The following is a 16,923-nucleotide window of genomic DNA, read 5'->3' as shown; positions in this document are numbered from 1 at the left end:
GTAGGTGGGAATAAGCGAAGGCATCAACTGAGAAAAAAGATTGCTGTTGAAAAGAAAGCCTTGGAAGTTGCCATTAATGAACACAATGCTACTGTCGGGGGTGTTGAAAAACTGCCTCCTCCCAATTAACTTCTGGCTGTGGACAACTACTCTTGGCCATGGGAATGTAAGTACCCCCTTTAAAATGCACTTAATACAAATTGTTTGATGGACACATCTTGAGGTAAATATGGAATCTGATGTAAAAAATGCAAAAAAAGAATGCAGTAATTTGTAAATGGATGTGATCAACCCCTTCACGAAGCACTGGGGTTCCATTTCATCCTGTCAGGATTTATTTCTCTATTGTAGTTGTACCGCATGCAAAATATTTTGTTGTCCCAATATTTTTATAGGTTGTAAGATAACCCTTTGATGTAATGTATTGCAGGTCATGGTGATATGGAGCGGGAAAAAATGTTTTTGACAAGGTAATGCTGCTGGCTAGACTTAAAGAAGAAGTTATTGTGGTTCGCGAAGTCAAGCAGCACATGGAGTACATGAGGAGTGTTGCTGGACTGATTGAAGAGTTTACCTGTCAGCTCACTGAAGACAACAATGGGACATGTAAGGACTATAAATAGTTATTTTCTTCAATTTGTTTCTCTGGTAACTATTGGCTCATTTCTTTATATTTTAATGTCACATTCTAAGGCAGTACAGAGGGCTTAATGGCGAAAGGACACGAGGGACTACTCTGTGTGCTGAAGAGAAGATTGTGTGAAGTTGAAGCACAACTGGCTACATCACACACAACATACAAAAGTATTCTTGGACTGCAAACATTGTCCTTAGATGACTTCTCTGAAGAGGAAGACTTCGAGAATACTTCCTCAACTGACAAGGAACTGGAAGAGTAGTTATTAGGGAGAAAATGTGTATGATTCTAAGAAGATGTGGTCTTAGTGTGTTGAACCCAAAAATCAGTTCTGTAATAAGTTAAAGCTCCACTGTGTAGGATCTACTTCCATCTAGCGGTGAAATTCTATATGACAACCATCTGAATATTACTTTCTAGCCCCCCCCCCCCCCAGTGTTTTAACTCGTACGGTGGCCGTGTCATGCCAAGGTTAACATGGCTTCCAGTAGCTACAAAGCAAAAGAAATGAAAAAATGAACAATTTGCAATGTCCTTTGCCTGTGATCCGTCAAACACACAGGTTTATGTTAAACATGGAAAAAGTCTGATTTTCATGATATGTCAGCTTAAAATCACATACAAAAAGCAACCATAAACGTAGCTTAGACACTCCTTTTCATCGACGCAAGGAAAAATATCCCAGGGGCTGTTACACTTGGTATTAAGATGTGATCTGATCGATGAAAGCACAAGAGTACGAGAGAGACACATCACGTTTACACTTGGTGTTTAAATCCATCTCTTTTTGTCCATTTTCGACCACTTCTCTCCAGATTACTGAGGGGATGGTCTGTGGACGAGTCCCTCTCCTGTCATTTAAACATGAGCGGGAGTAATGACGGGTTTAAATGGACGCAAACTAATATTATGTCAGAGTCCAGTGCTTATGTTTTAAGTAAACATGTTACATGTCCCTGTATATGTAAGAGCTTTCTCTGATATTGGTGAAATAAGATCGCACAACTTTTACACGCTTGTAAAATGAAACGAAAGACGCGCAGATCAGCAGCGTTAGTTTTATCAATGAAAGGCTAAAAATAGGGCTGTCACCGTGTGTTTGTGCTAGAGGTCAGAAAAGATTAAAAACATTTATCTCAGTACCTCAGATTACATAAATGGGCAGAGAGACCGCGTGTGGCTGTTGGAACACATTAAAGCACATGCGTGTTTACACTAACAACTGTTATGCATAACCATGCTATCCCTTACGAAAAAGAAGTTTATTCAAGTGTGCTATGAGTATACTTGTTTTAAACTAAAAATAAGAAAGTATACTTTGTTTACTTTTATGTACTTTTCTAGATTGTACTTTACGTACTTCTCAGAAATATACTTAAAATTGCACTGAAGTATACTTGACCTATACTCACAGAAATGTCTAAGTATATTTGTTTACTGACATATACATAAAATTATAATTATGTATACTTGGCTTTTACTTTTTTTACACTTTTGATTGAGTGGCCTAATACATATTTTTTGTCATAATATTACATTACTGAAGCTGATCTGCTTTGTTCAAAGCAATAATAACCCACACAGAAACTTTTTTATTGGTCAATCTTTCAAGATGTAACAGTATTGTAACAGACTTGATTCATACTGGTTTCTTTAATAAGCCATACCAGCACATAAAATTTAACAAACAAAAATCTCATTACAAAACATCAAGCCAAACAGGAAAAGGAGCAAGTGTAACATAAATACATAACACATTACTGGTTAATATGACTAATGACTTTTTTAGTCCCGTTCATATGGATTTGGCAAAGGTGTAATGTACAAATTGTCAACTGTTTCAACAACAACACATTTCATTCGTATGGCCAGATGGCCAGATGGCCAGATGGCACTGATGGCTCCAGTCTTCCTAACCTCATGCACAAAAGTACTCTGTACATTTATTTGTGTATCTTTACATAAAGGCCTGCTAGATTTAACAAGTACCTCAACTAAAGCACAGCAGTTTTTGGTACATTCACAATATGCAGGGCTTTGATGCACACATATTTGTTTAAAAATGACTAAGTCATTAATTAAAGCGAATGTACCATCCTTCAAGTATACAGCACTGTTGTATCTCTTCTTAAGTCGATCATATTTTTGAGTGTGATATAGAACTCCATTAACGAAGAAACGTTTGTAGGACTAGAAGCAGTTACTTACATTTCCACATAGCTTAACAATGGCAAGCCTATATGCATTTGTGACGCTATCCTGCATTGGGGGACGGCCAAAAACCCTGACATTGTCATTTAATATTTCACATTTATCTGTTATTTGCTTAATAGTTCTTTAACAAATGACTGAACCTTTGCACTTGCATGTTTGGTCTTTTTTGGCAATTCTCTCCACAACAGAAATTTTCTAGTTATTTGTGAAGAGACATTCTGTGTTCCATTAAAATTCTTCATTAGAGTGCCCATATTTGATTCAAATGGAAAGGCTGACGTGGCCCATAATGGTCCCCAATGTTTCACACTTTGTGCAACATGTGTGAGCAAATGTATGTTGAAAGTCATGTGGGTTTTCCCATAAATTCTTTGAAATTCAATGACAAATTTTTTAAGAGCCAGTTCTGACAACAAGATGCTTCTAATCTTGATCTTATCCTGCAGTAATGTATATATACCAAACACCAATAGAAACAAATGATTCCAAAATCTCCCAGGTAGTATGCCTTTCAATACAGGAAGAGCATAGAAAAGGAGAAATGCTCTCCATTCTGAAGCTTTCCAGAACTTCCTTTCATTCACTGACCTTGTCGTCCTAGTTATCTCAACAGGGGTTTTTATTTTTGCAAGCCGCATATCAACCTCTTCTATCTGTTTACCAATGTACCAGGTGGCTTCACTGTTTGCTGAATCAAACCACAATGCGGACAGTTGTCGAGTGACTCCAAAGCACACATTGTGTTGATATTCAGGAATGAAACCATTTATCATTTGGAAATGACTAAGCTTCATTAAAGGAAATGGCCCTTTGACTCCAAACACTGGCTCGTTATATGAAGCTGACATTGCATGACTAAAATGATCTCTTTCATTTCGAAGTGGGGGTTCAGGTTGATCATATTGATAGGATTTACCACCTTTGTGATAACAAAAGTCACAACCATAAAAACCATTAAATTGCTTTGTGTTACGAAGCATCGGACGAGCCATCGAATCAGAGCTACAAACCACTACAAACACTTTAGAAACATGGGAATTTCCCTGCGTATCTTGCCAGTCAACACCTTCAGTCTCTAATAATAAGGCTTCTTTAACAAATGGTGTTAGTAATGTTAACATAGATGGTTTACTTGCCCCGAACCATAATGCTGACATTAAAATGTCCTCTCTTTTGGTTCCAGTTCAATTACCTGACACTGAATTGAGCAAATGCAGAATTTAGAGCTTTTGAACACTGGTGCACCATCACAATTCCAAATTAGAGTTAAATCATCTTTTCCAAGAACTCCTCTGTCACATAACTGTTGATACTCTTCACCAGACTGTATGTCTGAGATAACCCCAAAGGTTCTAGTTTTTTCATTAAGATTGACACCATATTCTCGTCCCCTTGGAATTATAAGGTTCTATCTGACATTTTTGTCAAAATTGAGTTATTCACATATTCTTACTCTGTGACAACTTATTTACAATATGTGATGTTTTATTTTAAGTTTTTTACATTTTGGGACGTTTTATTTAAAAAAACAAAAAGGTTCTATCTACAAAATCGAACTCTAACTTGGCTCTATAAGGTTCTATCTGCGTGAGCTAATCAGCACTTCGAATGCACAGAAGGGGACCAATCAGGATCAACTTTATGGGGTGGTTTCTCAGACAGGGATTAGCTTAAGCCAGAACTAGAACTTAGTTTCATTAGAAAATATTTAACAAACATGCCTTACTAAAAGTATTACTTGTGTGCATTTTGAGGCTAAACAAAGGGCACTGATGTATTTTAAGATATGTCAGTGCAAGTTGTTTTCAGTTTTGACAGCTCTTACATTTATTTTATTCTAGGACTAGTCTAATACCTGTCTGTGAAACTGTCCCTAAATGTGGTGTTGCCGGCTTTGTCCTTGAGGACAGGAAAAATCACAGACACACAATATCTGTGAGGATTATGGCACGCAACGCAAAGTTTTTAAGAAACCTTAAGATCAACAGCCCGAATTTTAGGCAAGTTCACCCTACTGTAAAATCCAGCTTAAGCTGGGGTGATGGTTTTAGCTTGTCTCCCAGCTTGGTTTTTGCTGGTATTGCTGGTATAGCAAGCTGGTCTAGCTGTGTTTTGGTCACTTTTTAAGCTGGTCTAGCTGTGTTTTGGTCACTTTTTAAGCTGGTCTAGCTGTGTTTTGGTCATTTTTTAAGCTGGTCTAGCTGTGTTTTGGCCACTTTTTAAGCTGGTCTAGCTGTGTTTTGGTCATTTTTTTAAGCTGGTCTAGCTGTGTTTTGGTCACTTTTTAAGCTGGTCTAGCTGTGTTTTGGTCACTTTTTAAGCTGGTCTAGCTGTGTTTTGGCCACTTTTTTTAGCTGGTCTAGCTGTGTTTTGGTCACTTTTTAAGCTGGTCTAGCTGTGTTTTGGTCACTTTTTAAGCTGGTCTAGCTGTGTTTTGGTCACTTTTTAAGCTGGTTTAGCTGTGTTTTGGTCACTTAAGTTGGTCTAGCTGGACTTATCTGGTCATGCTGGAAGACCAGCTGACCCACCAGCTTGACCAGCTTTGCCAGGCTGGTTGGACCAGCTTACACCAGCTACTGCCTCCTCAAACCAGCTAAAACCAGCTACCAGCTTATGCTGGTCTTTGCTGGATTTTTCAGTAGGGGCAGTCTTATTTTTAGGTCTTGCTGAGGAGATTGTTTTCATAGTTAGACACCACACTAGCCAGCAGTGCTAGCTTCTTAGTTCCTGATATTAAGAGGCAAGCACTAAGATAAAAAATACAGAAAAAACGAACTAACCTATTCTACCCAAAAAAGTGTGTTTACAGTAAGTTATGATTGTTATGTCAAAATGTAAACAAGTGAAAGATTGTTAAAGCAGTTACCTCAGTATTAAAATGATTTCAGAATGATTGTAGCCTGTAGCTGCTCAATCCTACTGAAAAATCCAGCAAAGACCAGCATGCTGGTAGCTGGTTTTAGCTGGTTTAAGGTGGCAGTAGCTAAGTCCAGCTAGACCAGCTTAAAAAGTGACCAAAACACAGCTAGACCAGCTTACTACACCAGCAATACCTGCTAAAACCAAGCTGGGAGACCTGCTAAAACCAAGTTTTGAGACCAGCTCAAACCAGTTTATGCTGGTCTTAGCTGGATTTTTCAGTAATGAATGGAATAACATGCTAAAACAAAATTGTCTATTTTGTAATGAACCCGACATATACAGGAGGATGGTAGAGAAACTGGGGCAGAAGAGGGAAGAAGCAATGTAAAGGAGCAATGTAAAATCAGACTTTTAGAGATAAAAGTGCTAAAATAAAAATATAAAATGTCATAGAAAGGATTAAAATGTTACTTTCTAACACATGTTAAAAAATTGTTACAACATTAATTTTATATTTAATATTTAAATAGTGTTTTGGCAGATAGAACCTTATAAAACGGTTAGTTCCAATCCTTGATTCTGATTGGTCAATAGGTGTGCTTTATTCATAATAAAACACTGCTATGACCGCTTCACCCAACAGTTCTATTTAATATCACTGCGCCCTTAGCAACACCCTTAGCAACACATAAACATATAATGAGACAAAGTCTGAGAACAGTTTGTTGTTTTTATTTAAGCTTTCATGTTGTTGTTCGCAGTCAGGGACTATTTTTTCTAGCGGAAGGAATGCTTTCATTGATTTAACTTCATGAAAGTTGCACAAATTTTTTTTACTTTAATATTGTGTGGTAACCGTTTTATAAAAGCAATAAGGTACTCGAGGCAAGTGCTGTATCGTGAATAAGTAACGGCTGAAGGGGTTGCAGGCACTCCGCTTCGCGTCGTGCCTAACAACGCCCTTCAGCCATTACTTATTCACGATACAGCACAGCCTCTCGTACCTTATTGCTTACTTATAATTCTTAGCGAAAAGTGTTGTTTTAGAATTAGAAGGTTCTATCTGCATTTGACCCCTTCCAAAAAATCACATTTAGAAATTTGAGAGGATTTTGATATTGTATATTTAGAATGCATGTAGGGTCCCTGTTATTTTCATGTTTGAAAGAACTTCTTCCCCATGTAAGTTTTCCTATATGTAATGCAAAAACTTTGAAGCTCAATATCTCAAAACTGCTCAGAACGCAGATAGAACCTTATAATTCCAAGGGGACGTTCTTGCAAAAGTTGTTGAATCTGTGCACGCAGGGGCAACACTAGAAAATAGAATCCATTCTTTAAGTTTGTATTGGCATCAAATTCTGTATTGCAAGAGTCACACTGAGAGGGACAATCTGCTCTAAGACCAAGGCCTGTTAAATTATGGCGTAAGAGATAGGACATCAACATCAATACACTTTCTCCTTTTGAAAGAGGTGCACCAGGATACAAGGGCTTATCACCAGTAACTGTATCTTCAATTCCCTATAAGGAGAGAGAAAAAAGAGAAAGATTTAAAAATGTGAGCAACAACAGAATGATCAAGAATATTAGTCCAGCTTTCTCTTTCTTTCTTTCTTTCTTTTAAGCATATTTTTAAAAATATTTAACCTGGATTATACAATGCACAGAATTTTAGTTAGGTGGAGTCTGACATTAGAATGTCCCACACAAATTGACATGCTTCCTCAATTATGCCACTAAACGATCATTTAAGGGAAAAAAGTAATTGCAGTATGATCTCTGTATAACATCAGTCTTTAAATGCAATATATTTAAAGTGTACGTATACTTGAAATAGCTCAATCATAGCACAATTAAATATACTATAAATATGGAACTTTTTTGTTACACTTCAACAATAACTAAACTGCATCACAAAAGTAGTTGTTCCAAAACTTTAAGTGTAACAGTTTAGAATATTTAGATACTACGGATAAAATAAATGCATTTCAAATACATTTTGCTACATTTGTTTTTCACTAGAGTACACAATCACTAATTTTATCTAATTAGCTCCTTTATGTGAATTATTACACTAAAAGACATAAGGGCTTTTCACACCTGAAATTGTTAACCCTGGGTTATTCTGAAAGCAGGGTTAACGGAATCCTGGGTTATTTTTTGCATGTTTCACACTGTTCAAACTTAACCAGGGGTTAAGAGATAACCCTGGGTATTCATAATTTGACGCTTCACACTGTGCATTCCTAAACCCTGGGTCATGAGTCTCCAACCCAGCTCCAACACACCTGTCTGTAATTATCAAGCAACCCTGAACACCTTGATTAGCTACTTCAGCTGTATTTAATTAGGGTCATAACATTCTAACCCTGCTTCGTTTCACACTGCATGCGTTTGGCACCGCAATGCAGGGTTAACACCACAAATGCGGTGCTAACCCTGCTCTGGAGCAGGGTTTCATAACCCTGGGTAAAAAGCGGTGCTAACACCGCTTTCAAATTACAGGTGTGAAACGCTCCTTAATCCAGGGTTAAAAGCGGGGTTTAGAATGAAGATAACCCAGGGTTAAACGCAGTGTGAAAACCCATATAGTGTATGTCTGTGTCACTGAACCAATTACTACATACCACTGATAATTCAGATGCTTTTTCTCCACTAGTACTGTCCTCCATCAAGTTGTCACTGTCCACATTGCTTTCATCTTCAGTATCAAGCATATTCTCTTCAGAATCTGACAGTTCTTTGTCATTCTTTAGGTTAACATATGAAAATATGACTTGAAATTATACCAAGGAATGAAAAGGGTACACATCTATTTATCCAAAGGAAAAATGTGTGCTGTATGTATAATTATGTATTTACCACTTGAATGTCAGCAAACGACTGGCTAGTGTCATTGTCCACTTGATAATCTTCCTCTTCACTGTTGGAGTCATTATTTATGATAGCTTCAGCATTTACTCTGCCATCTTCTTTCTTGTTTTAATGTTACCAATGGAAACATAATGAATAAGTGAATGAATGATAGAATGTCACTGAATTATAGATTGGTGCATGTTAAGAGAACTCAGATTTTATTGTTTATTTATTTTTTATTTGTTTTGACTGTACTCAGTGGTCTTATTGTAAATAAATTTCAAGGGGGATGATGTGGTCAATTTCTTTGGCGGTGTGTGGGTTTTTTTGGGGTTTTTTTGTAGCAAATTTTACACAATTAACCTATTACGAAATGTAAAAAGGTTTTTATTTAATAAACATTGGCTTTATTAAGCAACCTATTATTAATACGTTTCCCTTCTGGGGCATAAAATGAAGGACTTTTGGTCAATACTGCTAGTTAAGCAATATTTTGCTGAATGTGTTTTTGTGCTGACTGTCATGGATAAATAAAGATGTAAAGGTGTGCAGCGGTCTGTCAATATCTGTATCTGTAACAATCTCAAAATTATTTGTATCTTTATTTGTGGGATGGAACCAGAAGTGCGTGGGTTTTGTAGTTTGTCAAATTACATGAAAATTGCATTTTAAATGCATGTTTGCTTTTTATTATAATTATAACATAAATAACTGGAAATATCTAGGATATTAACAATTCTACTAAAACAATAATACAAAATGTAAATCAAAAGACAAATAACTTGATTCAACTTGAAGTGGAAAACTATACTAAGATTTTCAAAGCCCTATACAGCTTGTGCCTATATGTGCTATGCATCACTGTATTGTAGCGTTAAAATAACAAACTTGAGAGCACAGACAATACTGTACATCACCTATAAGCGTTTATTGTGTCTGTCAGCACAGTTCCATATTGTATGTGACCCCTGCTGTCTAAATGAGTGGGAAGTTTTCATAAAAAAATAAGTAGCCTACATTAATCCCTTGTCTGATCCCAATATTCTAATTAAACATCTAAAATGATTGTTACTTGTATGTTTTCTGAGAGGTGCATCGTCCTAAATGATTAACCTATTATTTTAACCCTGTAAGTCCCAAATATAGAAAAAATCTTGCTCACGGGTCTGTGTACTTTTGCGTCCATTAATTTTTCCTTTATAAACCATGAAAAATAAAATATAAAAGGTTGTTGTATTTTTAAAATGCAATATTAAATTTCAAAATTTGAATTCGAACTGTATTTAGAACATCCTATTACAAATATTGATGTATTTTCAGATTTTTGTTTATGACTTTTTGCACCTTCATTATACATTTAAAAAATGCACAACTAAAATTGAAAAATGCGATTATTAGCCATTTCACATTCAGACTTCTTTGATCGCAGTGCTTTGCTTCATGCATGCAAATATCATCATTCTACGCATTTTGTAAATTTCTTCAAGTTTTTGTCAAATTATGTCAACCCAGCAAGCAAAAACCGAGACACTAGTACGGCTGCTATGTGCAATAGGAAAACATTCTACCACATCTATTTAATAAATTATTTATTGAATCAGTCAAATCTAACGATTCGATTTGAATCGGTAAATCTTTCAGTTTATGGACTTCTGCAAGAAATTGTGAAATGTAAAGTTGAACTAAACTGAATATTCCACTTAGGAATCCCTTTAGTGTTTAGTGTTAGTCTTCAGTGTCACATCCCAGCAAACACAAAACGTTTTTACAACGTTTCACAACGTTGTATTTTGGTTGTAATTAGGTAATGTTGCAGCACAACGTTTTAAAAACGTCACCCTAAATTTAAAAAAAACAATGTAACCAAAAAAATACGTTTTTAATACGTTGTAAAGACACCTAATTAGAACGTTTTTTTAGGTAGTAAAAAAACGTAAATATCACGTCTGTTTACTACGAAAACAAAACCAGACCAAAATGAACCATTTTTGAGACGTTTTATTTAGGTGTTAAAATAACTTAATTATAACGTTGGAATAAAACGTAAATATCACGTCCGTTTACTACGAAAATAAAACCAGACTGTTAAAAAGGCTGTTAATTGTTATATAGTTATTATGGCAGTTCGCTAATAAGATCTCTTTTCTTGCCGAGATTGACGTACAACATCCAGCACAGCAGCCAATCAACACCGCGATCTATGTGCAGGCGAGCATCCCGCCCACAGAGCTCAGTGTTGAGTTGAGCCAGATCGCTACAGACTCTAACTTTTTGCTGTTGCTTTAAGGACAATTCTTTCATATTATGGGTGTTTGTGCGTAAATGCAAAGTAAGTGCATCTTATTTGACTTCGGTAATGACCAATCCTGTGTTCCGTTTGACTTTTCTTATTATATTTGTCATCATAACGTGAATTGGTTTGTTAAGCTTAATAATTATTATTTAACGGTTTTACGTGGTCATTTCTTTCTGTTACACTTATATTTCACTTATGCCATCGTCATCTCTACTTATTTATGTCGTTGTGTAATTATATTGTTAAACATCTGGATTTAAAGCGTTCTATGTGTCAGAGTAAAAAACGCATGCGTATATGCATGGTACATGCCCAGACAACGTACCGCTGTTAAACCACCTGCTAGCTTTTGTAAAGGTGCATAATGTCACTGTTCAGTGTTTACTATTTAAATTATATAGTAGCCAGCTTTGTTACATTCATATTATTCACAAACCTATGTTAATGTGCATTTTCTGTGTTTATAGAAAGACCACATATATACACGTGTATGGATGCTCATCCAAAGCTTGAGTTGTGTGGTGACAATTAAACGGGTTACTCCCAAATAAGACATCAATCGACTAAGTCTCTTACCAGACACCCTGTGGTGGGTTTCAATTAAACCAGATATTATTCTAAAAGTGAACATCTATCCAAGCATTATTTCATGGTCCTTCGAGCCGGATAGAGACTTACTGCAGGCTATAAGATGTCAATACATGCAGAGAAAGAGCCAGCCGGGCGTGTCAGAAGGAAGAAAGCCCTTCCCGTCCGATATGAAGATTATGATCTCACAGGCTTCGTCATTCCTACGTTACATTATGTACCCATGTCACCACACACTCAGATGCCCTCCAATCGTCCAGATGATGAAGATGAACAGAAGGGTGCAACAGCACTTAGTGTACTGCAGACTCCAGACGGAAAACATCTTAGTTCAGATGAGTGGTCTGACACTGAGCAAAGTAGGTCTGAAACAGGCATACTTAAACAATGGAAAAGGGATATTAGTCAGTCAAATGAGTACATGTCCCACTCTATGCAGATGATTCAACAGCAAAAATAAATATTGCAACAGACAAATAGGCAGTATGCTGAAGAGCTCTCTCAACTAAAGCGGCAGATGCAACAACTACAGATTCAGGTCGAACAACAGAGGCCCGTAGCCCAACCTCCTTTATCTGCTACATCTGCACACCAACCTATTCCTGCTCCACGCAATACACAGACTGCTGGAAGAGAATTCAGGCCTGTGCCAGCACCACGTTTCAGACTCTCTTCTGCGTATTCTCAATTGGGCGCTAAAGAAAAAGATGACTTGGTCTATCAAACCCCAGAGGCTCATCTAACCGGTTGGGATGTTCCTAAAGAGGAGGAAAGCTGTCATGGACGCAATTATTCCCCATATCAGCCAGAGCATTCTACATATGGTCCTTGCACTTCTATGTGGCGCCGCCAAGTGACTCAAAGCCCACAAAGCCAAGTACCTCCTGTCGAACAGGTGTCAATGTACAAAGGTCCTACTCCAACCATACCAGACCTAGTACATCCAAATCCACAAGAATTTTCAAGGCTGAAGATTGCTCTAGAGAACACCCTTCCTGCAAATGCCACAGAGATGTTTAAATTTCAGATTTTAACAGATCATCTCAAACTAGAAGAGGCATTACTGATCGCTGATTCATATTGCCACTCTCAGTACCCCTTCACCAGAACAATGGCTGCGCTAGATCAGCAGTATGGCCAGCCCCACCAGCTTGCATTACAAAGAATAGCAGAACTAATGGATGGCCCAAATATTAACAGCGGGGACATTAAAGCCTTCAGAATGTTTGCGCTAAAAGTCCGGTCTCTCGTTATGCTGACCCAACTTGGAAGCAAAGGTACTAACGAACTGCAGTGTGGCTCACATGTCTCCAGACTGTTGGGAAAATTACCACATGATTTCAGATCCAGTTTCCGTCGATTTATACATCCACAACATGTGCCCATTCCAACCCTCTTGGATTTATCTGAATGGCTGGAGTATGAGATCCAAGTACAGGATGACACTTCAAGGTTTGTAATCAATCAGCGCAGAGGGCCTGCTCCACGGACACAACAAGTGTTCAAAGACCACAAGTTGTCGAGCAAGAATGCTAACATCCTACTTAACACTGAAAAGGCAATGGTTGACACAACAACACTATCTTCTACAGAGAAAGCTGCTCCAAAGCCGTACTGCCCTTACTGCGATCACACTAAACACTTCTTGAATAACTGTGCCAATTTCAAGCAGCTCACTACAGATCAAAAACGTAGCTGGATCAAAGAGAACAACCGGTGTTGGCGCTGTGGCAGAAACCATCACGCAGCAGAATGCAGCTTAAAAATGCGCTGCAAGCAGTGTAATAGCCGTCATTTACTAGTTCTTCATGACATTACAGTGAAAGTTTCTGAGAACTCAAGGACCGTGTCAAATGAAGCTGCTGTTACTACAGCGAACTCCTGTCTTCTTAATACGACCAAGGAGCATCTTCTCATTCGGAAGCCTCCGGCCAGCCGTAAGGTTCTTTTGAAGATCAGTAAGGTGATTCTTAGGAATGGAGAGCACCATATGACTGCATATGCCATCCAAGATGACGGATCGGAGAGAACTGTAAGGGTGGATTCACTACAGTGGTTCAGTCTGTAGGAACGCCAAAATGACTGAGAAATGTTAACAGCAAGATATTATAAAACTGTGTATTTCTGGTCGATTTTCACCCTTCTGCAACCTATACCAACGACGGAAATAAGTGCAGTTATAATAGCAAAATATGTGGGAGAGCATTGCTAGAATATAAATATATTGAATTGCAATATGTAGCGTTTAAGTATTATCACTAAATCAAAACTAAACAACAGATTTGTAAATTAAAAGGTTTAATAACAGTACTGACTTAAAGTTACAAATGAAATGGTTACACTATAAATGTGTCACAAGGTGACGATCTTTTCGGGGCGGAACCAAAAGTTGGGAAAGTTTGGTTCCGCCCGGATGTTTCCGTCCAGACCGGAGAACAGAAACACCGGACATCCGGCAGCGTCGCGAAGGCTGTAATCAGCCGATTGTTCACAGCTGTGCATAGTTAAAGAGCTCGCCGGATAATTGGACAACTGGAGTACATGGGGGAGTATAAAAAGGGCAGCTAAATCACAGTTCGGGAGTTCGGGCACGAGAGGGGGATCGACGCGGGGAGAGCTCCTCTGCCTAGGGCAGGAACAGTACAAACGTACCTTTTGAAGAGCCCGCAGGCTCTGTTGATCCGGGCTGCGCTCGGAGCGCGCGGAGAGAAGACAGGAGCTGCCTGGGCGAAAGAAAGGCGATACGTGGTGGAGAAAAGGAGCACCCCGAAGAGAGCATTGTGCTGACAAGTTGGGTCGTAGTGTGTGCTGAGGAACGGAGCTGTGCTCGTTGCTAGACGTGGTGGCTGTCTATATTCCTCTCTCCATTTCTCTCTCTCTCGTTGAAGTCTGCGGTGGACCTGCTAGAGTAAACGGAAAATCCTATGGGTAAAACGGAACTGTGATCTAACCAGCACTTTTGAAGGGGCAAAGCAGGAAGGAAATTGACTTTGTTGTACAACGTAAACAAAGGCTATCCGCTGTGAGTATATATTTTGGTGTGGAGCTACTTGCAGCAATTAACCTGTGAAATCGTTTTGGAAAACCTCCAGAAGAAGGAAGGCGGCCCTACCCCTACAATAGTGTGGTGGGCGAGCCGTTAGAAGTGTAAATCCAAACAGCCACAGCAACGAGACTTTATTTTGGTCGTATTTTCCATCGCCCCTATCTCAGCCCAAGCGCAGTGGAGGACACCGGGCGCTTCCCTTGTTGTGTTGCACTTATAGTGTGGTGAGTGAGACTTTGCAATTAATAAGCTTTTCACGTTGGAGTGGTGCTGTGTATTTGCTGTGGGTTGCTGTGTGTCTTGTTAGACGAAGCCCCGCCTCATCCATTTCTTCTACTGGGCAGAGGACGGAGAGGCTAACGACCTCAGAAATTACTGCTACCATACGCAGTGTGCTGCTTCGGAGTACGAAGGGACGCAGACCAAGAGCTGTCAGTGACTGTGAGTAAAATATTGGAAATATTCGTGGTGTAAACTTACCTGTGTCTGTCTTTGTCGCAGAGTCAGAGGCGAAAGGGTCCGCCGCCCCCGCGGTCTCTACAAAGGGGCGCCCCTGTCCAGGATTCGATCGCCCTACGGGCAGTGGAGATAGGGCAGCGCTCGACCCGGTGAGGTGGTGTGTGACCTTCGCCCCTCTGCTGACCTACGGAGGAAACCATACCTACCCAGAGAGCTGTAAACAGCAGAGCCGGTGAGAAATACTCGAAGTCTCAGTAACAGTGTCTTTGTGTCCTAGCGGCCACCTGTGGAGGGAGAGGAGAACGAGAATGAACACTAGGAGAAGGGACTGTGTGAAGATCCAGTTGGTGGTGGAGGAGAGCCTAGAGTGGCCATTATTTTAAGTTCCCCGTTTTTCCCTTCCCTATTTATCTTTTTTAAGTAACTTAAATAAAGTACATTTTTAAATTATGCTTACCTTGTGTGTCCGGTCATTTGGGTGGCTTTGGGAATCTCCTCGAGGTGGAGAAAGGGGCGTGACGTTATTTACACCTGGGTCCACCCCTACCTGTGACAAATGCATGAAATGGTACTTAATACAAACAATTGACTGTTTCCAATGTATGTGAGATATTACCTGATAAGATAGAGAACAGAGAAAGAAATAAAGTTTAGAAGAAAGAGAATCACCATTAAGAACTGGAATCTTGGCCTAAAGGCCTAAACCCAAGAACTCAGGTAAAGAAGAAAAGCAGAGGGCAGAAAGCAAATGGCAAATGCCAAAAGGCAAAAGCCCAGAGCTCATGAAAACCAAGACCTTTATTCTCTATTCCTTGACCATGTGACTAAACCTACACTCAAAAAAATATTTAGGCCTAATTCATAAGATTTATGTATTTTGATTACATGTAGAATTTCCATCCATTTGGATTACATACTTCTAATCTAAAAAAAACAAATAAACTTTATATGATAGATATTTTTTAGATATATGTAAATGAAACCAGTAAAATTTATGTAATAGTTTTACTTAATCCAATGTGTTTTAAATGCATAAAAAAATGGATTATGTATTCTTTATTAATAAACCCAATTCACTTAAAATGCATTACATTTAAGTATCTTACTAATAAACTATTTATACATTTATATATTCCTCCTCCATTCACCCTAAATCACAATATGCTATAACAAAAAAACACAAAAAAGAAGAAGAGCCAGACCACTTAGTTTTGCATTCAATCAATTTATTTAATACTTCAAGGCATTACTCATAAGGCAGCAAAAAAGAGCAGCTAACAACTAGCATGACAGCCATGGCTTATACACCTCATATTGTGTGCAAAAATAAATAAATAAGTGTGTTTCAGACATTTCAGCCACAATCAACCTCATTCCACAAATAAGTGCAAACATTTTGAGCAAACAGGCTGCAGAAATACAAAAAACCCTGTAAAACTCGAGGTAGACATAAATCAGTGACAACAACATTACTTTAACATTTTCAGAAATCTGTGACATGATGTAATAATAATAATTTAGAATGATTGGGTGGTAAGAAAAAAAAAATGGCACATGGCTTAGTGTTTTGAGTGGCTGTGTGCCATTAACAATTTTCATGCATCTCTAATTACATGTTAGATATACATCAATTACATTTTTCAAAAACTTTTCAACTTTTAAAATTGTTAAAGCAATATTCCAATTTAATAAAACAAAAATCCCGATAATTTTCTAACCCCATATGTTTATGTTTTTCTTTGTTCAGAACTACCGTTCCAGTGTTTACAAGCGAGGAGAAAGAGGAGCGTTCAGATGTTGTTGTATGCGAAATGATACTAATTAATGTCTTTGGGTCCGTTTATTATTTAAAATGGTCAACAAATGTGCGTTTCACATTTGTGATGTGTAAACATTTATTACGTAGTACACAATGTCGCACTGTGTGTCACATGGATAATGCAAGACAAGTTGTTGTGTTTT

At 38.2% G+C, this 16,923-nt stretch overlaps 1 protein-coding gene and 1 long non-coding RNA gene across 2 annotated transcripts in view; one reads left to right on the top strand and one right to left on the bottom strand.

Moving 5' to 3' along the window:
- LOC135765263 (uncharacterized) overlaps positions 1-16,923 on the bottom strand; it is a 612,169-nt gene that overhangs the window by 87,461 nt on the left and 507,785 nt on the right. The window lies entirely within an intron of this gene.
- LOC141283013 (uncharacterized) lies at positions 10,666-13,524 on the top strand. The gene is made up of 2 exons (XM_073816277.1): positions 10,666-10,901; positions 11,336-13,524. Exon 2 carries the CDS (start codon positions 11,974-11,976, stop codon positions 13,522-13,524), a length of 1,551 nt encoding a protein of 516 aa, XP_073672378.1. The 5' UTR covers positions 10,666-10,901; positions 11,336-11,973.

This window comes from Paramisgurnus dabryanus, chromosome 11 (genome assembly GCF_030506205.2).
Source record: "Paramisgurnus dabryanus chromosome 11, PD_genome_1.1, whole genome shotgun sequence".
Classification (NCBI taxonomy): Eukaryota; Metazoa; Chordata; class Actinopteri; order Cypriniformes; family Cobitidae; genus Paramisgurnus; species Paramisgurnus dabryanus.
This window is presented reverse-complemented; position numbering and strand designations above follow the sequence as displayed.